The 27,471-nt window shown below is 40.6% G+C and overlaps 1 protein-coding gene across 2 annotated transcripts in view; it reads left to right on the top strand.

Annotated features, from left to right (window-relative positions):
• The first annotated feature begins 1,053 nt into the window (after positions 1–1,053).
• efnb1 (ephrin-B1) overlaps positions 1,054–27,471 on the top strand; it is a 151,685-nt gene continuing 125,267 nt past the window's right edge. For both annotated transcript variants that reach the window (XM_052021932.1, XM_052021931.1), the window contains exon 1: positions 1,054–2,037. In XM_052021932.1, the coding sequence (XP_051877892.1) occupies positions 1,919–2,037 (119 nt within the window). In that variant the 5' untranslated portion in view covers positions 1,054–1,918. The remainder of the gene's footprint in view (positions 2,038–27,471) is intronic.

Raw genomic sequence — 27,471 nt, 5'->3', positions numbered from 1 at the left:
TCGTTTCTTCACATTAGGATTATTATCTGCCAGATTGCTTGAAAATACTTTGTATAGGTATGTGCATGCACACGGATGTTGATCGATATTGGATCGAACGGGTCTTTGGTATGACTCAATTGTCTTGCTTTCCACGCAACCGATCACTTGAATAAAGAATCAAAGCCTTTAGTTGAAGTAAAGCAATCTGATCCTCGAGTTATGGCGAGCCATCGTAAGGGGTGATAACACATTCCTTATGCAGTTGTGTCTCTCATGCCTGTTGGTCGGGTATGGCCCAGCCCTCTTCTGGTTTTACACCTTCTAGCGGATTTATTTCATGTAAGTAAATATTGTACGCACTATGCTCCCCTTCATTTGTGCCTCTGTCATGGTCCGGTTGTAGTTTTGCTTTCACTGCGTCGATCAATCACCTAACTCAGCACAGAGTAAAACTTAAACGAGGACCCAACAGGTTTATCAGACTCAGCGACACAATTCTTAACAGCCGAGACCTGTGTGATTTATGACAGTTTTTTAAAAAGTTCCATCAGTGATAATGCTGGAAATGTTTCTCACTATTAAGAGTTAGTCGGTAGTTATTTGTACACGCAGACTTTTTGAGTTTATTTACTCAATTACGTTTATTTCTACCGAGTACATTCATTCTATTTCTGCCTGTTCACTCAAAGAGCATTCCGTGGTTCGAATAAATGAACTCACTCCCAGTTGTCCCATGTGCCGAATGAGGTATGCCATTGAGTTGAACTGCATGTCAATCAACTGTGACTAGGCTCCCCTTTTTCCATCACGTTTTGTTTTATTGGGTCCTGATTTAAATTTATTTTGTCCTCTTTCAGGGATGGTTCGTTGAACTGCTGTCAGCCGTAATACTCATATCCAGAGTCCAACGTCGATGTTGCATCTCACTGTCTATCGAAGGATGATTTCAAACATCAAACGATTTACAATTAAACGATTTACAAATAACTCTCAGGCTAATTTCTCTATTGAAGGCTCTCTGCATTTAAAATACAATGCATATGTTTATAATGGAAGGGGCACATTGGAAAATGAATATTTCACAAAATAGTTGCATTTAAAATTAAATTTATTTTCGATACTATTAAAATATTATGGTTTGACGACGATTGGAAATTGCAATCAGACGAATTATTAGAAATTGTTATAACGTTAATGATATCCTTATCAATAAACTGTGGATTATCTGTTCGAAAGTTTATTCTCGATTGGGGCAATTTTATATCTGGCTTTAAGAGCCCTGTGCGAGGACCCCGTTCAGTTTTTTTGTGATTGGCTGAATGGTGCTCGGGACGCCTGTGATTGGTGGTAGGATTAGTGGTGTCTACGGCGTGCCTGAGAGGCGGGACTGAGAGGTAGAGCAGGTTAGTCCGTCAGTGAGCGAGTGGCGAGCGGAGAAGCAACAACTCCGGGTGCTGGGAGCGGAGTGGATTCGCAGCGAGTCAGTGAACAGAGAAACCGAATCGGGGGGGGGGGGAAAGAAGCACATCTGGGTCGCACATGGACAAGCTACAGCCAAGATTGATGTGAGCTTCTGGAGGAGTCTCCTCTCCTCCCAGAGGGAAGCTGCAAAAGGAAGAAAGAAGAGTCAGGCTGACGGCAAAGGCAGGAGTTGACAAACCGGAGAATTGTGCGCAGCCAGCACCGGGAAAGGTACAGCTCGATAAAGGGGATACAGTCCTGTCAGGGAAACATTCCTGTGGATAAGGATACATTGCTGCCTTGACCCAGAGAGGGAGGGAGAAAGGGATAGGATTCGGACAGAGGGCTCTAACTCTGGAGGAACACGTAAAGAATATAGTTCGGGTAGATCGCATCGAGAGGGCGGTCCAGCCATTGAAAGATTCACGGATTTCTCGGCGATCTCCTTCTGACTTGCCTTACCTCAGCCTGGAGAATGGCTAAATGGGACTCGCCGTGGAAGTATTACTGGGGAGTTATGTTCGCACTGTGCAAGAGCGCCCTGCCCCTAGCCAAGAGTTTGGACCCTGTCTCCTGGCATTCCCAGAACGCGAAGTAAGTTTTTGTTTTCCTCTCTGAAATAATCTGAACGACGTTAGACCGATGGATGGTTAGCTTGAACGCGGTTGGCTGGGCTCGTTGTTATTTGAATCAGTTTCCGTGGATGAAAGCGGCTTCCAGGTGCCGAGCGCCGGGCTGTTAATTGTTCAGGAATGGTCTGTAATCCTCTAACTTTAGGTCAGGGGCAGGAAAAAGACAAAACGCCTCTGATTATCGCATTGCTTTAGAAAGGGGTGGGTGGGGGCAAACTCTGTTCAACATCGCCGTCCACTCGGCACAGCGACAATGAAAGATTGCTCCTCTCCCGTTCGTTGCGAAGTTCCAGTCTAATTGAAAACGCAAGTGGATGTGGATGTAGTTCTTTGTTCTACGGGGGCGGAGAGGGGCTGCTGGTTGGGAGCGAGGAGTTATTTCTCTCTCTCTCTCTCTCTCGGAGATCTCCCCCTTTCAGTTCCTCCTCATCTCTCTTTCTCATTCTCAACGCGCTGAAAAATAATAGTTTTGAGTGGGGGAAGGGGAAAAAAGGAACTCAAATGCCATTTGAGCGCACGGAGCATTTTAAACGTGATTGCAATTCCGTGCAGTACTTAAACCTGCGGTTGCGTCCTCTTCCTTCCAAGCGATGCATTTGTTCTAGTTCAGGTTGTTAACGTGAAGATCGTTCAGCACTGTAAACAGACTCGTCAATCGTAGTTCTGCAGCCGAGCGGGTGTGGGAAAGGGGTGGTAAGCAAGAGATCCGCAAACAGCGGCGAAGTGCCGCCGATCTCTCTCACCCCGGCACAAACCAATTAGCCAGTTTATATTCCTTAACTACAGTACTTTCTAGTTTAACCCCAGTATCGTTTTGACGAGCTCGATTGGAGTTTTATTTTTAGATCTCCTTCCCCAATCCCCCCAATCGAGTTCAATATGGGAAACCAGCTCGTGAGGAAAGTTTATAAAAAGTTAGGAGAACTCGCCTGTTCCCGAGCAGCTACATCATCAGAAAAGCATAAACCTGCGTGGAATAGCGGGTGGTTAATAATTGCCCGTATTCCAGGCAAGCCTATCACTAACCAGGGAACGAGACATGCTTTCAGTACATAATTGAACATGTGTGAAAAATTAGACTTTTAAAAAATACTCTCCAGTTGACGGCGAAGCTTTGAATTTGACACAGTTCTTTGGATATAATCAGTCTCACGTCGAAATGCAGCGGCGATGAAACTCTCCCTTTCCACCCAATACTCCAGTCACTTTATTATTTTTCCCGCCGCATGGTGGATTTCTCACCTGGGATGAAATCTTGCGCTTTTTCACCCGGATACTCTGCACGCAGCAGTATTTTGAGAGCGATTAATGGGCTCGTTGTTGTTCCCAGTTCCCCGAAGAGGAATACGTGAAAAGGTCAGCGAAATCTCGAAATGTTCACAGGTAGTAGGAATTCGGAGACAGTCTAAAAGCACTGGATCACTAACACTGTCGAACGATGAAAACATCAAATCATCCACATGTAGCTTTATAATTCAAGAGTGCACTGTATGGAGTGAAAAAACAATAAATACAATATATTCATCACAGTATAACTCAATACACTGCAGTGCTGTTTGCAATCGATTGTTATGAAATACAGTATAATTCTGGCCATCTAAATATTCAACAAGAATCTGCACTTGATACATTATGACGAGAATTTTTTTTGTACCGTGTATATTTCGTTGGAAAATGATGAAGTCACTCTCATCGGTTTGACATACCATGTATTGGTGCAAACTATGGTGTATTTTACTTGTGCCTATTCAGGAGGACAGATTGCCATAACATTAGAAATAGAACTCGTGATTTTGCAAAGCATGACATCCTATTGGGGGGGAAAAAACTTGTGAATTTTTGTGCTTGCCATGTGTAGTGCAGTGTGCTGCCTGAGTGCTGCAGTTTATCATTTTAAAAAGTCCCAGGGCACAATGAAAGTGGCAGTTTTGTGAGTGGATCTGGGCAGTAACAAATCACCTGGCCTGATTATTTTGTATTTGTTCAATGTTGGGGGAATAAGTGGATTGAATAGCTTTCACACCTGCGCACTAATTTCAGTAAAGCAACTGTTTCATTACTGTATTTGCATCATAGGAATGAAATTGGTAGGATTTGCAGGAGTGGGACAATTGAATGAAACAATTACTGATTAACTTACAAGGACTCAGACCATTATTTCAGAAGGTAGAGGCCAAGAGGTCCAAGGTAAACACAACCCGATCCTTGATAAGGTACTCTAGACAGTTACTAATTCACCCAAAAGCTTGTGAAAGATGTATCTTCCAGCACAAGTGGCCAATGTTGTATCTGTCAATAAACCACTTCAAACAGTCTTTGGTCTCCAATCTATCCAACCTCGCCCTGTTACCTTGTTCAGTTTCTCTCCCTCTCTCCTTCACTCACTGCTCTCGCACTGACTATTTGCTTTGCTGGAAATATCATACTCATTCTTCAGTTTTTTTTTAAAAGTCTTTTTGTTTGCACAAATGTTTGACAGTGGCCTGAAGGTGGGAGAAATTACCTTGCCCACCAATTTTGCCTTCATGTCCCGTCCTGACTGAGCATTGGAATAAAAGGGTGATCATTCCAGCAGGTGGCGTGATACAGCTACCCGTGGGATGGACAATGTTACCCCCATCCCCTGCCCCAACTTCACCCTGTGTAAACCCCTTTCACCCTGTCTGCTTCCTAGAGGGCAATCTGAAAGGATGACTTGAGTTTGGGGAACAAGATTTCTTTGTGTAGTGCAGTATCCAGTTTCCCCGCTGGAGCTCATTCAACTCAACTGGACAAGATGAGCAGCCAAAGTGCCAAAGAATGCTTTCTCCTCAATATTGACTTGTTCTGCTCTGGGTTACATGTTCCCCGTGTCACTCTCTCCCATTTATATTACAGATTGATAGTCATGTGCATCTGCTGTAATATGATAAAATAATTGTCGGAACATTTTAGAAGTTAAAATACATGGAATTTGATGTACATGGTTAGTCTGATGAACAAGAGAATTTTCTGGTGCTTTTAAGCCCATTTTTTTTTTTGAAATAATTGATTCTCTGTAGTCAGTTTCAGGAGAACTTCATGCTGACTGGCAATTGCCGTCCTTTAATATAATATACTATATCTTGGTGTCAAAAACTAGAGGATGTAGGTGTTTGGTAGGAGAGGATCTGAGGAAGAAGAGAGTGGTTGAAATCTTGAATGCATTGCCGGAGTGGGTGGTGCAAGTGGATACCCTCACAACATTTATGTAGTATTTAGACGAGCACTTGAATTGCGAAGGCAGAGAAGTCTGCAGACCAAATGCTGGTAAATTGGATTAATGGTCTTCACAAGACGTGGTGGACCGACGAGTGTGTTTCTGTGCTGTATGGCTCTTTCACTCTGAGTGTTTCATGTAACTTTGCTGTTGCGAGTTCATCAATGTCTTTTGAGAGGCAGCTAGTTGCTTTACTACTATTTCCTTCTGATTTTTAAGCATACTATTCTATTCACTCATATTGTTGAAATTCAATCTCCCTTAATTTACCTCTTCAGATCCTGCACCATAACAGAGCTGGGGCCACATTCCTGAAATACAAGAACTCAGTTTGTGGCATCTTTAATGCAAAACAAAATCTCAAGGTGCGTGACAAATGGAAACAGATTTGAACCATACAGTGAGAAATTAGTAGAGGCAACTAACCATTGGGGATCTGGCATGGAGAATATAACATAGAGCAACCCTGTCCAAGAGTTTGTAAACAGATTCACTAATTCTCAGGGCGTATGCAAGTTCAGTGATGTGATGGGTCTGTATTTCAGAGTTGCAGAGCGTTTGCAGCCACCTTCCACATTTTGAAAGAATGACTCCTCATTTTTTTTTTGGCTGCACTTGTTTGGCCATTTCAGGGGAGGAGCTGTTTTTTTTAAGTGAAGCGAGTTGATTTTATAGAAGGGATGTAAAACAATGACTTCAGGTTTCATGGTGTTAAGATTGGGAAACTATGGCTCATCCACAGTATGATATTGGGTAGGCACTGAAGGCACGTTTGTTGTTGTGGTATTAAAAAACGTTTTGACAAGTCATCAGTATACCTATCGAAGCTGGTTCGTGGCCCACAGATTTGAATAGTGAAGGGCAGCATTCAGATAAAGAACGAGAAAGGGCCAAGCATAGGTCTTTGGAGAAACTGGTCCAGTGGACAAAAAGAGACCATTGCTGATATCCTCCAGATAAATAGAAAGGGAGATTGCACTGAGTTGAAAAACGGTAGAGACATATGGAGGACAACTGCTCTATAATACTGCACCATGGGTTGAGTGAAATAAGGAGAGAGAATGCAGCATAACCCCCAAGGTCACAGATGAAGAATTAAAGAAGTTTGATTATGACAAAGTTGTTTTGCCTTTCAGGAGATGTTGAACCATAATAGAGTTGGACTCACAATTAGGAAATCTTGCATTTCTTCAAAGCAGAGGTCCTATTAAATGGATCCTGTAAAGTATCTCATTCATCCCTGCCAGAATCAGGGCAATAGATGAAAATTAATTCAGTAGGCAATTTAAAAACGTGAAATGTGGGTTGTCACTCGGAGGAAAGTGCAGTGAAGATTCTGGACAGTCAACAAAACAAAATCTTTTGAAAATCCTGTTTTCCCACAGTGCAATTTAATGTCAGGGTGCCTTACAAAATGGGACATTTGAAAGATGTATTAAGGGTCTCTCAATTTGACTGAGTGGTAAATCCAGACTGGAAGTTATTTTCTGAGTTGCTAAGATGTTTTGCACATTATTATGTTGAAGAACTGTTGGACTAAAGTTAAGCAAATTTATCATTCATCTCAAGAGTTTTGTCAAAATATCACTTGCTCTTTATTCTGAATGCAAGTTATATTACTTTTAAATGCCATTTTTAAATTTAAGTTCTAGTATTCAGCCAAAATTGAACTGCAGGGCCCCTTCAAACTACAGCATTGTTGGTATTTAATTACTTTGAGGCATTTTGGACCCAGATAACATTTTTAACCTTGGGGCATTAACGTGAAAAATCACTTTTGATGCCTGGGTCAGTGAGGATCTCTGATTGAAGGTGTAAGATCACAGTAACAGTATAGCTTTATAAAAGAAACAGCTTTAAATTATTGGGCATCAAAGGCACACCTCTTCTCCTCTATTGATTTCAATATAATCAGTGAGAATCACTCATATTTTAGTTAAGCTGAGTAATATAAAGCAAACTTGGCATCTCTTTTATGCTTATTACTGCATTGAACTTTCATCTTTTGTTCCCTATTTCCAAAGCCATTTTCTTCTTGCACTCTCATGGATAATGTTATTAGCAGATAGTGCCCAAACAATGAAAAAAAGAACATCTTGATAGGTCAGCAATTTCATAGTGAGTATTTGGGCCAAAATAGACTTGGAACCCAAGGTGTTGTTAGAGATTCAACAATAGACTTCAGTCCCTTTGGGTCAGGAAGGGGAGAAGGCAACCTGTGATTGCTAAACCAGATCTCTTGGAACATTTATGAGGCAGGAATGGGCTTGGTATTGATGGCATATCTACTTGGATATCCTGCTGACACATTGTCTAGGTCACTTGCATGATAAAACAGATGGCAGCTGGTGCCTATAGAAGTGCATCACAGTTAGGGGTGGGCTAATAATGCCTTCAAGAAAGGGTAGAAATTGGAGGGGAAAAAGAAAAAAGATTAAAATACATGAAAAACACAAGAAACTAATGTCGATGTCTTTCCTGGAATTGTTTGAGCTTTAACAAGGGCGATGACAGAGAAGACTTGATTTTTAAACATTTCAGTGAATACAAATACAATTTTAGTACAATCTGAACCTTTAATTGGCATTTTAAATCTGTGATCTTAAAATGAGTGAACTGACATTTGGAACTGAGCAGATAAAATAAATAACATATCAATGTGTACAGCAGTTGACATACAGAAATTTCAGGTTTCTTTTTGCATATTATTGAATTATAATGATGGTTGTGTAAGCGAACACTCAGATATGCTGCATCAGCAAACAGCAATGAGATAACCAATCTGTATTTTATTTGATGCTGTTGGCTGTGGGAGGAATGTTAGTCAAGCACTTGGAGAAGCCCTCATTAGCTGTTTTTATATTGGTTTTGTTTAAAATTGGGGTGAGAGCTATTATTACACTCTATGACTATCCCAGCCACAAAATTGAGTTCTGCAAATTTGTTGCTAGAATGCAGTTGGGCATGTCTCAGAAAACAGCTCATAGATGTTGGGATCCCACTCTATGAACTGAACATTATCTGGATTACTCTTGAACATTGTTATAGTATTTTGAAGATTAACCTGAATCGTCATTTGGGGCCATGACTTGGGGTGTCATCAAATGATGATTGTGCTTCAGTTCAGACTGAATGGTGAAAGGAGCAAAAGATGACCTACATAAGGTCCTTCTAGAAGATTAGCACTCTAATTTCTGAAAAGATCAAAGTAACAGCCATATAAAAAATGTAAGAGAAAACTTAGTGCCCCCTTTAATTAAACACACATCCCAACAAAGTTTGGATATCGGTATACTCCTTATCACTTTTGCCCTTTATACTCATGAATTTATGGGGAGGTTGTTATGGTATCTAAAGTTATGACTAAATATGGTCTTTTGCTTGGTCAATTTGTGCATTCTTCTTTTCCTCCTTGTAATGACCTTCACATCTAAAGAACTTCAGTGCTATAGGCATCCTGGCTAGCTATGCTGTGATTACGTTTGGGAAGAGATGAGGAAAGAGTGAGAGGATCTATCTGTTTTCTTCATTGGTCTTTGAGGAATTGTAAATGTGGGGACTTGTCCAGAAGGTTCTTTGTAAAGATTGTCTGTCCATCTAATGGTTCATTGGTTAAATGCATCATCAGTTTATGGAGTGAGTTAATCTAAGACAAGGTTACATGGAGCTGGAATTACTACAGTTTTTAATCCCCTGTGATAGGAAAGGGGATTGAGAGCAGAGAGGTGCAATGAGATTGGGGTGGTGTGTGTTAAAGGAGTCAGACATTATGTTGATGATTGTAATATAGCAATCCCTGTGGAAAGCATCCACTTAAGTGTTAGATGTGTGCACGATTGAATTTTGAATGGCCAACCACTACACCCTTATTGACCTTATGCATGAATTATGGCTGTTTGGGTACATTTCTGTAGAATGAGTGATCTTTTATGCAACCAAGTTTCCATGGCAGCTTAAGAGGTTTTGAGACTTTTTTTAAAGCCAAAGTGTCCAATTAAGTATCTCCACAATTATTCTGTTATGAAAACTGAATAGAACAGATTTTTAAAATAAATTTATTCACTTAAGTCCATTTAAAAAGTAACTGAGTAACTGATAGAATCAGTAGCTTGTAGTTAATCATAAATGTAGCAAAAATGCACCACACCCAGTGATATCCTGTAGGTTTCTGTTATTCTGATCTCTTGATACATTAACAATGTTTGCCAAGAAATCAGAGTTCCTAATACAGAACAGATCAAAAAGCACACTTTGGAAATCTTTGTTCCACCACCCTATTTTACTGTTCACTCAGCAGCACAGCCTGAACAAACACAGCAGCAAAATAACACAACAAATTTAGCATAAAAGTGATTAGAGTTGCAAAGTGTGTACAGTCTCCAGGTGAAGCTTGGCTGGGGATGGGCTGCATTTCATGGTGCCGAGTATTAATTGCTGGATAATTAGAGCAGATTGCTTTTGCTTGCCTCATGAGTTCGTATTTAAATATTGTGCTTGGATCAGAAGCTCTCTGCAGTCGGAGTGGAAGGCTGTTGTTTGGAATCCTGCACTGGGCTGCAGTTATGTTTGGATTGTGGGATGTGGTTACCTGCGGCTGATCACAGAGTTTGTGATAAGTTCTTTATCATTACAGTTAAAGTAAAACAGTTAGTGCCTTTTATTCCCAACTTCAATCCTTGCTCTGCTGTTTTGCTAACATGCTTCTGAACTGTAGACGAGAAAGAAACAAAAGTTATTTTAGGTTTGCTTTAGTGATCTTTGTAATCCAAGACTGCTAAAATTTAAAACAATATGTTCTGTATTATTTGGCCTATGTGTGCAAGCTACACCTTCTGATGAAACCAATACTAGTTGCCTGACAATTGTGTTGTTAGTATTTATCATTAAAGGGACATGTATGTAAAAACAATACACATTTGGATTGTTACGAAACTTGCATAGTTAGCAAAACTACTTCAATAAAGTAAGGAGAGGAAATACCATTAACCACTATCAATTTATTAATGATGAGTGTTGAAAATTGATTTTATTTTTGTATTTTATTAATAGTGCTTTCATTTGAGGAAGGACAGGTTGAGTGAGACTGGGAATTGGTCAAACACACAAAAACAATATCCACTGGCATAACAGATTATTTCTAAATACTCAGACTAGCATTATAAGGTTAGGCAAGGTTCTTGATCTGATTGATTGCAGCAAATACTGATGAGAAATGTATATAAATGCATTGTGGGATGAGGATATAATTGGGTTTAGTGGTGATGCAGCCCTTGCTTGAATAATCTCCTCTTGTCCTCTGTGATTTAAATCTCACACAGAATCAGGAGAAGGGAGAAATTCAGGGAAAAGAGACTCATGGTGTGTGGAAAGAAGTGATGGTGGTGTGCTGCCATTTATCACAAATTTCATGGATGATCAATGACACAACAATGTAGAAATGGGTTCAAGAAATGAAAAGCTTGTATGCTTCATCATGATCAGCAAGCCAAGATGTGTTAAAAGTACTAAGTTCTGATAGTTTCTACCAATATGCTAAAGATACCTATGTCAAAGGGAGAATGCCCTTAAGCCAATGTGTTATAATGTTTTGTGATGTTTTTCAATTGCCACCTCAAATTGCTCCTCTTGCCACCAATGACAGACTTTTAAATATTACATTTTACGCCAGGAACAATCCCCACCTAAAAGTCTGAGAGGCTGAATTTAGAGCAGGAAACAAATGTTTGTTTAAAAATCTGTGGGAGCACATTGCCCTGAGTATCTCTTCCCTTGCATTCTCCACTCTTCCCCATACCACCAACCTCTCACCCCCACCCCAATCCCACATCCACTCAAGTAGGTGCTTGTGTTTATGCTTCCAGTCATGTTGAGCTCTAAGAATGTTTGCTCAGATCTTGGTGCTTGAAGTGCTGCATCACTCAAAAAGGTAACTGCTCTGTTACCTGGCTCCATGAGGCTTGTATTCCTTTTTTTTTCTGGTCAACTGATTTCATCACATTAATACTTGGGATCATTGTAGACATTGAATTATAAACAGTTGTCTAAACTATGCTTATTGAAATGCTGTGATCTTGGATCCTGCTTTTAAAAAAATGTTCATGGACTGTGGGTATTGATGGCAAGTACAGTATTTGTTGCCCATCTGTTGATGTCCTCTATGCATTACCTCCTCTTGCAATAAAAACTTGTGTTTCACCTATATTGTTTTGAGTGATGTGTCCGCCATGATTGAATAATTGGTACTTTTTATTATGGGAATGAAGCTTTCAGCTGTACAAGGTGTATGGGTGAGCAATGGAACAAGTGAATGTTGGTTTCAGTCCAGCTTGACAGAAATTGTAAATAAGTGATGGAGGTGTGGTGAATTGAGCAATATCTGTTCAACTGGTGGAGTTGTGAGATATGGCATCTGAATGTGATTTATTAAATTGTAGTCAGTGCAGCATGCTATCCAGGTCCTCCTAGCATTGTCATAGCCAGTGAGTTGTACAGTACAGAAACAGGCCCTTTGGCTCATCAAGTCCATCCCAAACGTCAAGCACCCACTTTCATTAATCCTATATCAATCCCATGCTATTTTTCCCACTTTCCCATCATTGCTCAGATTCTACTACTCACCTCCACAATAGGTGAAATCCGCACTGGCCAATTAACCTAACAACCCACAAATATTTGGTATGTAGAAGGAAACCGGAGCACCCAGAGGAAATGCATGTGGTCACAGGGAGAACTTGAAAACTGCATGTAGACAGCACCAGAGGTCAGAAATGAACCTGGGTGGCTGAAGCTGTGAGGTAGAAGCCCTACCAGTTGTGTCACTCTTCTGGCCCATTGTTTTCTGTGGCTACTTTTTAAGGATGTTAGGAGGGCATCTAGGCCTCATGTGCTACTCTCCATCCCCTGTGCCAAGGTCTACTGTGCAGAGACTGAACACTTCAGATCTTACATCTCTCATCTTGTATCATACTGTTCATTCCTTCCAGGTTGGATTTATTTCCTGTGTGATGCCTCGCACCTGCAGCCCCAATACACCTCATCCTTTAGGTGCAATCTGTCTTTAACTGGTGTTGACAAATTAATGTTCTGGGCACCTGATCTTGCCTACATCCATATTTATTACTGACTGCATGTAGCAAACATTATAATGAGCACGCAGCATAATGTTTGCATGCCACGTGCATTACAGTCAATGAGTGTGGATTAATTGCACATCAGGGGCCTTCTGCCCACTTTTCGGGGCAATTAAATTTAGTCCCCAGGTTTTTCTATGTAGTTTTTGACAATTATTTAATTGTGATTTTTGGCAAGTTTTTATAAGTTAACCAGTTTGTTAAAATCATTGAAGAATTAAATTTCCTATCCTCACTGGTTATCTGAACTATTTCTTTTGGAGGTGATGACATTTGCTTAGGTTTGGCTGAGTTCCATTGACAATGTTATGTTGCTGAAGTGACCATTTTTCATGTAAGTCTGACCAGTACTGTCACACTGCAGGGCAGAGGGGAGGCATGTGCTTCAAATGAACAGATTCTGGTTCTCACATGACAACCACCTGGTAGTTGGAATTAACTTTTCTGTCCCTATTCCAAGGAGCACTGAGGGCAATTGTACCACTACAACCCACTATCCTTGCCCAACTTGCCTAATTCAAGAAAGACTGAAAATCAATCAGGTCCTGCTGGTGCTTTTTAAGCACATTAGTATGTCCTGAAGCCTTGAGAGGTCATGCTTAATTGCAAGTCTACCTTTCCACTCATCAATAAAATGGAAAATTATTTATTAAGGACTTCTCCATTTCTAGTACCTATTTTGCTCAGTGTTTATTTTGAACAATTCAGATTCTCAAGTATTAAAATAAAGGGAGCAATTACTATCTCACCAGTCACATGATATAAAAGGCATCCCAAAAATGACAGGTATGGACCACCACCTGCTGTATATTTGAATTTAAAATAATTAAATGTGAAGTATTTCACTCAAAAAGTTTTTTTGATCTCAGAGCATGTATTTCTGTAAGGAATTTCTGTTAATTCAACAGTAAGGGTTACTGATCATATAACTAAACAGAATTGACCAACATGGAAGGGGTTATTTGCTTTAAGTAGGCATGGTAGTGTAGCGGTCAGCGTAATGCTTTACAGCGACTCGGGTTTAATTCCTGCTGCTGTCTGTGAGGAGTTTGTACGTTCTCTCCGTGACTGTGTGGGTTTCCTCCGAGTGCTCCAGTTTCCTCCCACATTCCAAAGACGTATGGGTAAGGAAGTCACTCTTGTATTCACTCTAATAGAGAAATCTTATCATATCTTTATTAGTTGCATGTACAGCGAAACACAGAGTGAAATGCATCTTTTGTGTAGAGTGTTCTGGGGGCAGTCTGCAAGTGTTGCCACGCTTCCGGCGCCAACATAGCACGCCCACGACTTCCTAATCTGTACGTCTTTGGAATGTGGGGGGAAACAGGAGCACCCGGAGGAAACCCACGCAGTCACGGGGAGAACGTACAAACTTCTCTCAGACAGCGGCTGGAATTGAATCCAGGGCGCTGGTGCTGTAATAACGTTATGCTAACTGCTATACTACCGTGCCTGCCCTGTACTGTGCCTGCCACGCTGGTGTATCAACTGGAAAAGTGTATTCTCTGCATAACTGAACAGAGTTGTTGTTCAGTGTGGTAAGGATTTTTGGTATGTAGTGAAATGGAATTTTTCAATAGGAACGTGATAACTCACAAACTGTTTAGAATTGCTGCTTCAGCAGGGACGCAATTGCTCACTGAGGACCCAGACAGAGTTGGCATTTATTCAGCATGGTAAGGATTATTCACTGTAACTGGATGAAGTGGATCAGCAGGATAAGGGTTACTCATTCCAGTTGTACATGTTTATTCAGCAAGTGGGTTACTCGCCATTTAACTGGATGGAGTTGCTGTTTATTCAGCAGGGTAAGGATTAAGGAGTTAATCACAGTATTCATTGTGTAATTATATTTTTCTAGTAGTTTGAAAAGCATTCTGTGGACATTCTTGAGTGAGCCTTCCCATGAGCTGGTATTCAGGGCTGTTTTTGATAATTCAGTAAGTTGGTGGCCAACAGGTCAGTGACAAGCCTGTTTTGTTTTCTTGTGTTTTTTAAATATCAGACTTTTACCCAACATGGTTGGATGACTATAATTAATAGTTGAGAGTGTCAGTTACTTCACTGAGTTTGACAATTAAGAAAAGCAAGCATGGAAAAGAACATGTTGGAAATGCTTTGAAATCCTTTAATGTAGCTTTCTTTCTGGCTTCTTTCCCTGTGTTTCACTTCCTGTTCCTCAGAAGGTGCTGGCTTTTACTGGCAGAATTGCACAGCTGCTTCTAGTACCTCACCTCTGGTCAATTGCCTGTGAAATCTTTTGGTACTGCTGTACTTTTGATTGTGCTGTCTTTCAACTGCCATCTTAAAATCAAGATCCTGACAGGATGTACAAACTCCTATTGCATCATGACAAAGAACAGCATTGGTATTATCCCCAGTTTCCTGGCCAATATTTATCTCTAACAAATATCACTAAAACATCTTTTGGTCATTATGATGTTGCCTTAGGAGCTTGCGTTACTTTGCAGGTCCTAGCATGTTTAGATGCAATTCATTAGCTGTAAAGAGACTTTCTGAAGTGTAATGACATTTTGAGATTGTGAAAGCCTTTCTCTTTTTTTCATATATAGCCACAGAGACCAAATATATAACCTAAATTCTGCTTTGGCTGACATCAACTAATTTGTTACAAATGAGCTGAATCTGGAAAGTCCCTGATTTCTTTGAAAAGTGGCAAGCAATGCATCTGCCTGTTGAGCAGTCTGCAGGGTCAGGATGCTCTTTGTTTCTATCCATTTGAAAAAAACATATCGGTTATTGATCAGTCATATTTATGAATGAGAAAATGTGTGGTCTGTCTCGGCTAACTGCTTGGCAAGACTTAACACTGGGAGGCCCTCCTACAACCCATGTTCACCCTGAACTTCATTGAGTTAGTGGCTGTGTGGTTTCATATGAAAGCAGTCTTTCAAAGTGACTGTAAATTTTGTTATTTGATGCTTTGGGGCAAATTTTCCACCAATTTTCCTTTCTGAAGCCACAATTTATTTCAGTCCAATTTGTTACTGGCTCTCTTCATTGGGTCACATCCTCCAAAAGAGGAGAAACAAATTTATAGCCATGTAGAATACTCTGATTTGAACAACCATTTATATATGATAGAAAAATGGCTGCAACTATATTTTATAATAGTTTATCTTGCTCTGTGTACTGCTGGTCAAAGTTAGTGATTTTTTTTAATGCAACTGGCAACAGTGCTTGGGTTTGTCCAGCAGAAGCTGGGTACAGATAAAGGATGTGACTACAATCCTTCACCAAGCACTCCTTGATGTTAGACACTGACAAATAGTAACAATTGTTAATTCTCAGTCATTGTTTTAAATTTTTAAAAAATTGTTTTTGATCACTTGATCAAAATCGATCAATTTGATCAATCTGTTTTTGACATGGGATCGCATTCCATAGGGAAAGTATTGAATTTACCATTTGTTCAACATATGACCCAGGGAACCAGAAATCTTATGTGCATGTGGAAAAATGTCTCCAGCTGCAGAATTGGGTCTGAGTCTTGGAGTTTATCTAGTCTTTGCTGTCATTCTGCATAGGATTAGCTAACTCCAGAGGAAAAAACACAAATCTGGAATCTCCTATAAGGTTCAGCACCTGTTTGTAGAAAAGCTGTAGACAATTGGACATCTTCCCCAAAACAATAAATGTGCTCAGCAGAAAAAAAAATAATGGAATGAGTTTGAGTGAATGATCACAATCTTAGGGGGGAGGAGGGGGGAATCAATCATAATCTTGGTTAAAATTGAAAACCAGCTCATTAATAAAATAAATGGGTAAAATATCACCCAACTGATGACTTGGTAGATAAGTCTTCACTCTCATTCTTCAGTGTATCTTGGTCAAATATTCAACAAGTGGACTGACTACTTGCTGTAAATTTTTTAATTACTTTGAACTAGTAAAATTATGGAACTAAATGACACCATTGTATATAAAGTGAACCAGTCTGCTGTGAGCTCTAAAGTGGTGGATAAAAGCAACTTCAATCTTGTTTTTTATTGCACATACTTTTAAGATTTAATTACCACAATCAATTAAATTTGCTTATTTTTAAAAAAAGCACCCAATTGTAATGTTTTTGTTGTCATGAAGCAATTGACTTGTATATCACTGTAGTCAGTGAAGCCTGGTCAGTTTGCAAATCAGCATCAACTAGTTTAATCCCTGTGTTCTAGGATAATGTTGTGCTGAATACATTGACATGTAAGCATTTCCAAGACCATGCTAAGCATTAAAGAATTGTACGTTTTCAAAAAAAATTATTCTCTATTAGGTTCCTATCATTGGTTCCAAATGAAAACTAACTTGTTATTCCCAGAATTGACTGTGAGAACCCACAATCTCCTGGGCATTAAGTGGAAGGAACCATCAAGAACTTCTGCACAACCCTGCCAATTTAGAGTCAAAGGCATGCTTTTAAGGAAGAGGGGACAAATACTTTTGGTTGGGGGCCATAGGAGAGATTATTTTGGATCCTGTGCTGAATGTATAAGACCAGGAGTTAAGATGTCTGCTATTTGCATGGGCAACTTCACACAAGATACCTGGTAGTTCTAATGTCTTCTCTGGAAAATGAATATTCTCTAATTGCAGTTAAAAGATAAAAAGTATCGGAGCCTAATTTCTTGTAATTATTTCTGATCCAGAGACCATAACATTTATAGCTGAGGGTGGATTAAATGAGCTAAATTGTTGGAGTATAAAAATTCAGAATCAGTCAGAATACCACCGGGATTAATTTAGTTTGCGTATAACTGCTGCTCCTGATGGAATTTCAGATGCTGTTAGAATGAAGGGAACTGTTCCTTGCTCTGTGCTTATTTGAGTGTGGATTTTCAGGCCTCTTGGACCGTGAAGGAGTTAATGTGGTTCGTGTGATGGTGGTGAAGGGAGAAGTTATTTTTAAAGGTATGAAATTCTGCAATTGTCTCAAAGCTTTGATATGGCTTTTGTGAAGGATCATTTTGGGCAGGGGGGCAGTTGGAAGCGGTGGTGCCGGGAGCTGCTGTGAGAGTTGTGTAGATTGTTTCTAGGATATCATAGCACAGGAAGTGGAAGTGATAAGCTTCTCCAACCCTCTTAGGGATGATGTTAAAAAGCAATATAATTAAATTTGTTCTCATCCCCCTTGGAAGCAATAGCATAAGGAAACTGACACCAGTTTCAAGTTATTAATAATTATTAATCAGAACTCCATGCAGGAGGAATTTTATTACTGCTTCTTGTGAGAATGGTATTTGTGCAGTTAAGTATAATTTTAAATTCCCTGAGTTTAATTTGCAAAATGTCCACCAAAACTTGCATCTAAATTTTGCCAATTGTTCTCCTTATAACTGTTCTTTTCCTCATTTTTCTCTGCAATGCCTCAAAATTTTGCCATTCTATTTTGGTAGCTTTCTCTCTTTCTCAAACACCATCCTCGTGTGAATCCATTTTCCTCCTCCTCCTGGTTGATGGTTGGAAAGAATTTCACACTTTGTTTCTACCCAACACTGATGTCACAGAGTTTAATGTTAATTCTTCCCTTTATATTACACTATAAATAATGAGATGCACTTACCTTTGCCCCACTTAACTGATTTTGTAAAACTTTTTTTTTGTTTTTATTATCATTATCAGTTCAAAGCATGTGGACATCACTGACAATGCTGGCATTAATGACCCATCCAGAATCATGCCATGTTTCTAGAGAAACCATTGGATCTCCATTAGCTATGATCTGGTCTGCTGATTGGTCTCTAAGCCAGCCTGTTCAAATCAGTAATGTAATTCATGCATTGCAGAGCTGTCCTGGTATTAATATTAATGTTAATAATATTGATATTAACATTAATATGGTCTGTTGCAAGCAATAAAAAGTTACAAACATGATGCCTGAATAAAGGAAACTGAGGATTATGTTATAACATCTGTTTGAATCACATAGCATTTAAGAGGTCTACTGATCTCAGATGGTTTGAGGAACAGGTACTCAATTCTCATTTACGAATTCCTGATGGTTTTATCACATAACCTCCCTCATCAACTTTCCCATCTATGAGGCAGCTGTTTTTGCCAACTCCAATCTGTTTATAACTTGTAAGCTTTATTCAAAGGAAATTAAAATTAGCATATTTTTAATGTCCCTATGAGTTGTTTAAAGCAGAGTCTAGAGAATAATTATAACATGTTGGGAGCTCCGTGGCAAACTTGAGAGTTAGTGATCTTGATTATGTATAATAAAGATGGCCAAGCCACAGGCTTGTCAAATTTAGTGGCTTTTTTAAAAAAATTTCAGGTACTGGTTTTCTCTTATGTTCAGTTCTGTGTTTGTAGTCTCATTTGCTGTTTCTCTGGCTATTGCTCCAATTCTGACCTTTTAAGGCAAACAAGCATTCAAATCACCGAACCACATTGCTCAACCACATTCATTGGAGACCATTCTACAGTGCAAGTGGAATGTGCAGTTTTGGAGAGGGTGGGGGTTGAATGGATCTGTTGAGTTAGAGTACTGGCTGTCTGCCAGATTAGTTTGCTCTCCTGGTGTCATCCTGCAGAGTAATGTGGTTATCTCCTGTCTGGATGATTGAGTAGAGGTTACGTAGATTCAATAAAGTTTGAACCATTTGAGTTTTTTGTTATTGAGCGTGGGTGACCTGCACGGCAGCAGGGTGACACCACAGAGCAAACAATAACGAATGAGCCATAAATGAGTGTGGAGGGATCCAGTGGCGGGGGTGGGAAATGAATGGAATTGGTGAGGTAAATTGGGGGTGGGGAGAGATTATTTCCACTGATGAGAGGCCAGCAGAAATTGAGAACAAAGAACACATCAACTCAAAAAAAAAGCAAAAAAAAAACGACAGCTAGTCTCAACAAAAGTTTTTAAAACTGAAAATTTGGAATTACAAATGCAATCACATTGAAAGCACAGCTGGGCATGGGTTTGTCATAACTTGCACATCAGATGAAGCTATCATTCTATAACTTGTACAGTGGTTGATTGTAACAGAAGTTGCAAGTTGTCCTTGATTTCTTGCCAAGAAATTGCTATTGTGGATATGCCGTGATAATCTCTATGTCTGAATCTAGTTATTAAATTGTTTTGCAGTTGTTGTAGTGACTAAAGAATGTTTCTCCCTTTCATTCCCTCTCCCTCTTCTGGCAACGTGCTTTTCTCCCTACTTCTGTTTCATGCTGGCATCCTTCAGCCTCTCTGCTCCAAATTAGATGGTTATAGGTCAAAAGTACTCCAGAATCTTAAGCAACTGACACTTCGGTAGAGTACGAATGAAGTCCTGCAGTTTTTGTGCTTTAAATATTTATTCACTTTCCCTTAAGCTGTGGCATTTCTTTCTTTCCTCGGGCAGTATTTGTTGCTGAGGACTTCAAGCTCTAACATCTCCCATTAAAGAAATTTCTCTGGTCTTTTGACAATTTTAAATTGATGGCCTTTCAACCAATTTTTCTGTACTTCACCTGTCCAAAGTTGTAAAGTTTCATAACTGCCAGCTCCAAAGGCCTTATTTCTAATCTTCATGTGACTGTTGCAGCTATCACTACTGTCCTGTTTTTCTTTGCTTTGCGCTGTCTCACAACTTTTCCCTAAAGGGGCACTTAAGTTGAACACAATATTCCTAACTGTGCTGAAAATGTTCCTATGCAAAAAAATTATTATTATTCCTTCACTATCCATTAAATTGATCTTCTGACAGGACTATCATCTTCTGGAATGTGCAAGCTTTACAGTCTCCCTTATGTAATGGGGTGGTTCTATTGCTTCTCAAACCTAGAAACATGGAACTTAAACACAAAAAATGGTTGGGAGCACATGATAGAGCAAAGGCTGTTGAGCCAAGCAACATCCCAGCTGGAGTACTCAGACTTGGGCTCCTGAACCTGAGCCATGACTCCAATCAAGCTATTCCAGTACAATTATGACACTGACATTTACTCGATAACGTGGATAATTGCCCAGTCATGTCCCGTTCACCAAAAGCAGAATGAATTCAGTCCAACTAATCACCACCCATGCAGTCTATACTCAGTCATCAGCAAAATGTTGGTATGTGTTGTCCATTGCACTGGCTGGCAGTACTTGCTCTACAGTAATCTGCTTGCCAATGCCTGGCTTGGGTTTTGCCAGGACCACCCAACTACACTTTATCACAGCCTTGGTTCAAACAGGACTCAGAGCTAAATTCGAAAGGTGAGGTGAAAGTGACTGCCCTTGACGTAAGCAGGTTTTGGTTGAATGTGGCATTGAGGAGCCCTGGTCAAACTGAAGTCAATGGGCATCACGGGTAAAACACTCCAATGGTTTGAGTCATACCTCACACTTAGAAAGTTGTTAACCAATCGTTCCAGGCCCAGGACATCACAGCAGAATTCCTTAGGGCAATATCCCAGGTCCAACCATTTTCTTTCATAAGGTGTGAAGTGGAGATGGTTGTACAATATTCAATTTCATCACCAATGCCTCAGCAAGTGAAGCAGTTCATCCCTGTGGTGCATCAAGACCAAGACAAAATGTAGGCCTGGACAGATAAGTAGTGAATAACAGGTCCAACAAGAGAGTAATCTATCCTTGACATTCACTTTCATTATCATTCATGTTTCTTACCATTGACATCTTGGGGATCAACTTTGACTATAAACTCAACTGGACAAGCCACTTAAAAACTGACCACAGAAACAGGCCAGAGGGTATCTGCAGCTTCATTGTTCTCTCACTCATAGTTCTAGCAAGTTCTTTTAAATTTTATTCTCTCTAATTGCTCATATTCTTCTGTTAACTAAATGTTTGAAAAGTGCTATGTTTGCAACCTTGCTCTCCACTGTATCACAGACATTGTCTCTCTTCTCTCCAGCTTTGCATCTTAAATTATTGTGTTTTTTTTCACTTCTCCAGTTCCGATCAGGTGTCCTTGACCTGAAACATTAACTGTCTCCGGAATGCTACCTGATCTGCTGAGTATTTTCAACAGTATCTTTTTTATTTCGGAGTCTGGCTATCCTGTGGGGGTGACTCACCAAGCTATTTCCACTGTCTACAAATCACAAGTCAGGAGTGTGATGGAATACTCTGCACTTGCTTGTGTGAGTACTGGTCAAGGATGTTGGCACCATTCAGAATGAAGTAGCCTATTTAATTGCACCCCATCTGCTGTCCTAAGCATTCAGTTTCCTTGCCTCTGGTAAAGTGTGGCTGCAGTGTATCCACACTACCAAATACATGCATTTACTCACTGAGGCTTCTCTAATAGCACCTCCTAAATCTGCAAGCTTTGCCATCAAGAATGACAAGGACGGCAGGTGCATGGTAACACCATCAGATTCCCCACCAAATGTAAATCCTGGAACGCTCCACACAACAGCATTGTGGGAGTACCTTCACCACTTAGACTGTAGCTGTTCAAACAGGCTGTTCACTACCGCCTTCTTGAGGGCAGTTAAATAAATGCTGTACTTCTCTGCAGTGCTTGGAAATCCATTTTTAAAAAAAAAGTTGGAGCATAAAGTAAACTGCTGGAATAAGTCATTGGGTCAAGCAACATCTGTGGAGGTAAAGGTACGGCAGACGAGTGATGCAGAGTCTTGTCCTGAACGATCGACCATGCCTTTGCCTCCACAGAAGCTGCTTGACCCGCTGAGTTCTTCCAGTAGTTTACTTTTTGCTCCAGGTTCCAGCAGCTTCAGTCTCTTGCGTTACCAGAAAAAAGTTGACCCACTTGGCTTTGGGTTATACCAGGTGTGGTGACTATCCAAGAGCATTTACATCAGATGTTACAATTCACAGACTGCTTACTAAATTGTTTTTTTTCCACTGGTTCAATAAAATCAAACACAACAGTATTATGGTTTAACTTCTTAAATATAATTGCAGATTAACTGAACTCCCACTAATGCAAAACTCTACAATCTTTTGACTTTTCATGTTCCATTGGTTCCTTGCTGCTTCACAAAGCCCAGGCACTTAGCCTGGAGACTTAGTTAGTATAAATTACCTCATAAGCCGAACAATGAATAATTGTGTATGTTCTAGGTTCATCAAGGAACAGGGAGGTATATGGGGTGATTTAGACCTAAGCCAACCTGTGGAGAACTCTTGTGATTGGGTCAGCCTTCTGTTTTACATCCAACTAATTTCACCCTCCATTGAAGTGAGTGAAACTAAAATTGGGCTGGTGTAAAATTGACCTGATCCTATCAGCTTGCCATTGGGATGGTTTTGTTAATATTATTTCTGTAAGCACCTCAACGAATATTGTTGGAGAAAAGTCTGAATCTAAATTAATGGGTGGGTATTCTGGTTGCATTAAACTTGAATGTTCATGTCACCTTCATGCTTTTATTTCAGTGGGTACACAATTCTGTGCTAAGCACTATTTTCATTCAGAATCTGCACACACTAAAACATTGTACTTACTATTTATGGGATATGGGCATCTCTGGCAAGGCTGGCATTTACTGCCTGTTCCTAATTGTCCTCGAGAAGGTGCTGCTCAGTAATGAGTTCCAGGATTTAGACCCAGTGATGATGAGCGAGCTAATTATCTCAGGAAAAAGCGAAGTTTGGCTAGTGGGAATAACTGGGAAAAATGGCAGCTGATTAATCATAAACACAAGATGTTCTTGGATTAGAAATGCATCAAATCCCCAAAGAGGAGTGAGGAGAGATCTGTAGGCATCTGAAGACCATTCTTAAACTTGTGACTTAAAGAACAGATGGTGGGTGGAAAGAATGTGGGAGATCCAGCAAAAAGTTAGTGACCATGGTATGTGTGGATTCTTCAGCACTATCGGGACCATCTGCCGTCGTCACGTTTCCGTCTGCCTTGATGACACACAAGCCATAATCCCTTCCAATGGGTCCATCCTAGATCTAATCCCAGTATAGACTGAGGTCAGGCAAGGTTGTGTCTTTGCACCAATCTACTTCTCAATCTTTGCTGTAATATTTCATCTTACCTGTGAGCTTCCCCCTAGAGTGGAGTTAAGACCTGGAAACTTGAGATTTCATTATCTTCACTCCAGAATCAATATCGCACCAACTTCAGTCATCCTCTACAGAGTGCAGAAGACACGTGCAAATGTGCACACTTAGAGGCTGAATAAACCATTATAGATTACTTCATTAAAGTATATGAGAGGATGGGCCTTCTGCTAAAATCTGGATGAGATGAGTCCTTTCTGATCAGCTGTGCTGAATAACAGTATCCCCAGCAATCTGTTTTGAGCACTCCCTTTTGGGGCACTATCTAAATTGCTCCTTTACTAATGGAATATAGGTCTCTTCTCTTGCAATCCAACAACATAGGTTGAGAGTTGGCCAAGCCCTTAAACACAAGGTGTGGAAAACAGATGGATTTGTGCTCTGTTTTTTTGATAAGAGAAAAAGCTTTTGGAGCTGCAGCAGGTTAGTGACTAATTCTGCAAATAGAAGGAAAACAGCAGAGATATCAACTGATGTGCATAAAGTTTTGATTGTGATTACTGCAAGTTGTAGCATTATAGAGATGGTCTATCGGTGAGAAGGTGGGAATGTTGTTCATTATCGAGTCCCAGAGCACCTTTTCATCAACAAAAGCTCTTATCAGAAGTTGACTGCTGTTGGTGGAGAGATTGTGATCACTCAGCAAAAGATCAGACACTGATATTGAGTGCAGTCATAAACATTAGTTCGTTTTGCTTCTGTGCTGGTGTGAGCAATGCAGGAATAGCTACTCTTCCTTCAGTGCTGCCTGCTTCCACAATTTCTCAAACGCCTACGTTAGAGATAAAATCCAGCTTTTAAATTTCTTAAAGGGATGAGTCAGTTTTTGATAGTCTGGCATCACCACTTTGATGTCTTCTGGCCTATTATGTGAACTATGCCTAGCAGCATGTTCCGTCAAAATACCCCACAAATGCAGGGAATTAGATAGATCCATGGAGGTGTGAGCCAAGACCCTAGAGTACCTTAATATGAAGGTATTTGTTGTTGTAGCATCAGCAATGGGATATGGGTTTGTTCATAGTTTTTAATATCTGGCATGAATCATGTTGTTTACACTATCAAGTAATTAATTTTGTGTATAAAAGTGTGGGGAAGTGGTGGAATTGGTGCGGGAGGGGTCAAGGGAGCCACTGATGATTTCATCTCACTGACGGGATTATCTCAGGTTAGCACTGTTCACTAATTTTGACTACCACAGCAGTTGGCACTGCTGTAATTCATCTTGTTGGGAAAACTTAAAAAGAAATCTCAAGTATGACTCAATGAGTAGAGATGTGGTTGGCAAATGCATTGCTTGTCTGTCTTTGATCTGCTAAATATTTTTAGCCAAATCTTTATTAGAGGCTCTGTTCATTGTGTCTTGTTTTGAAGGAGGATTGCACGCAGATAGAACAATCATTGCTTTATTTCTTCTGACAACATTTGCTTTTGAATATTGTACCTGGTGAGGAACAAATAGTAGGGAGTGTTTACTTTGACTGAAGAAGGAAAGCATCGTCTCCATTTTTCTCCCTCCTTCATACTTCCATCTTCTCCAACTCCCTCTAAACCCTAAATTTCCTCTTTTTGTTTCCCCCTAGTGGTGCTAGCTCTTGTTGGGTATTGATTCTTAGTGCTGCAGGTATCACCTAAAACCAGCTGCTTTTCAGGTGTATGTTTGGATTGAGAGGTCGGGGAGAATAACTGGCTCGAGAATTGAATCATTCCTATCTTATGGTAAGAAGTGTGTGGAGCTCCAGCAAATTTTCCAACCCCCTCAATGTGCTCCCTGTGTTGACTGTCTAAACTAGCAAATGAAGAAAGAACATGGGTGAGAAATCCGAACGTGGCCAGTTTCTGCAAAACTGTTCCTCAGGGCATATCAGCACCTTCAAGAAGGGAATTATTCCTGATGATAAAGGGATGAAAAGTTACAGGAGGAAGGTGAGAATGTAGCGTTGAGGTTTCGATCACTTCAGCCGTGATCTTATTGAATGAAGGAACAGACTTGAAGGGCCTCCTACTGCTCCCACTTTATGTTTGTGTGTCTGCTCACACAATGAGTAAAGAAAACTAGTTAATGGAAATTTGGCTTCTTTGCATTCCTCATTGACACTCCATGTTTTCCACTTTTCTGATTCATCTTATACCTACTTCATTCTTAATGTTGCAGCCTCTGTTCAAACTTGTTCTTAGTGCATAATTGACAACTTTCTGTTAGAGTGACATTGTTGTTGTAAAGGACCAGACAGCATGCAACTGCTGGCAAAAAATCAGGTACTTGAAGTGCATAAATACCCACAGGGAAAAGTCAAGTCTGTGATGATTGTCTACATCTCTTATACAGGATCCTTCACATCATGTCAATAATCCTCATGATTTTGGAAATGTTCCATCACTGTAATGGCTTTAATAGAGGAATCTTTGTAATAATAAAATGAGATAGTACCACTAGAATTCAGTTCTGTTTTGATGTGTTAAATTCAGCACAGAAATCTTAAGTGTCAGGTCACTTTTTACACTCTGCTTGACATACTAGAAAACTGGTGGTTGTTTTTTTCAAAGCTTATTTTGAATATTAGGGGTGTTGGATTGCAGTGCTTATGAATAGTTTCTCCAGCCTCCTGCATTCCTCTCCCCCTCTGTGCAAATGATATGCCTTGTCTATCTGCAACCTTGGTGAAGTTGTTTATACCATTGAGCCAATAAGTAGTAATATGCTGTGACCTGTCTTGTTCTTTGAATTCTTGATGCAAAACAGTGAGCCTCATGTGCATTGTTTTTTTTTGAGAGTACAATCTTTATACAATGAACTGCACAGCACGATAAGGCGGAGCCTTTATAGTCTGAAAGTACTGGTGGCTCACCAGTCCCCCACTCACCACTCCCAACACCCCCGCCAATCATTTTCTGGTGCATACTGTTGTCATAGTTTATGTGCTTTAGCCAATTCCCACTATCGTACCTGTGGTTTTCCTTTGTATGTGGTCCTAGATAGTGTTGCAGGGTCTCTCAAATTCTGTGGATGCTGGAATCTGGAGCAATACACAAAAAGTATTGGGGGAACTCAGCAGGTCAGGCAGCATCGATGGAGAGAAATAAACAGTCGACGTTTTGGGCCGAGACCCTTCATCTGGACTGGAAAGGAAGAGGGCAGAAGCCAGAATAAGAAGGTGGGGGAGGGGGAGGAGCACACGTAGATGGGTTAGTTCAGGTGATAGGCGAGTCCAAGTGAAGGGTAAGGTAAGTGGGTGGGGGGGGGGGGGGGAGATGTAATAAGCTGAGAGGTGACAGGTAGAAGAGGCAAAGGGCTGAAGAAGGAGGAATCTGGTAGGAGAGGCAGTGGACCATGGAATAAAGGATGGAGGAGAGGAGGTGGGCAGGTCATCAAGGAGGGGAAAGGGAGCCACAAGAATAAGGGAAGACAAAGGGGTGGGGTTACCAGAAGTTGGAGAAATTGATATTGAGACCATCAAGTTGTAGACTTCCAAGGTGGAATATGAGGTGTTGTTCCTCCAACCTGCTTCTCAACATGGCAGTAGAGGAGGCCATGGATAGACAGGTCAGGATGGGAGTGGGATATGGAAGTGAAGTGGGTGGCCACCGGCTGTTGCGACGGACAGAGCGAAGGTGCTCGACGAAGCAGTCACCCAATCTGCGTCAGGTCTGACCGATGTATAGGAGGCTGCACTAGATGCAATAAATGACGCCCTCTGACTCGCAGGTGAAGCACTGCCTCACCTGGAAGGAGTGTCTGGGACCCTGAATGGTGGTGAGGGAGGAGGTGTAGGGACAAGTGTAGCACTTGGTGCGGTTGCAGGCATAAGTGCCAGTGGGGTTATCAGTGGGGAGGGACGAGTGGACAAGGGAGTCGCGGAGAGAGTGGTCCCTGCAGAAGGCAGAGAGGGGGTGAGGGGAAGATGTGCCTGGTCCTGGTTGCAGGGCACTTGATCGTTACTAAATTATCACCTACACTTTCACTTTTCAACAGGAATAATCTGGTTGATGTAGCATGTTGCAGCTAATTGTAGCATCCCAACTGGCTGAGTTCAGTTA

This window comes from Pristis pectinata, chromosome 8 (genome assembly GCF_009764475.1).
Source record: "Pristis pectinata isolate sPriPec2 chromosome 8, sPriPec2.1.pri, whole genome shotgun sequence".
Lineage (NCBI taxonomy): Eukaryota > Metazoa > Chordata > Chondrichthyes > Rhinopristiformes > Pristidae > Pristis > Pristis pectinata.
The sequence above is the reverse complement of the archived record's forward strand: the minus strand, read 5'-3'. Positions and strand labels throughout refer to the sequence as shown.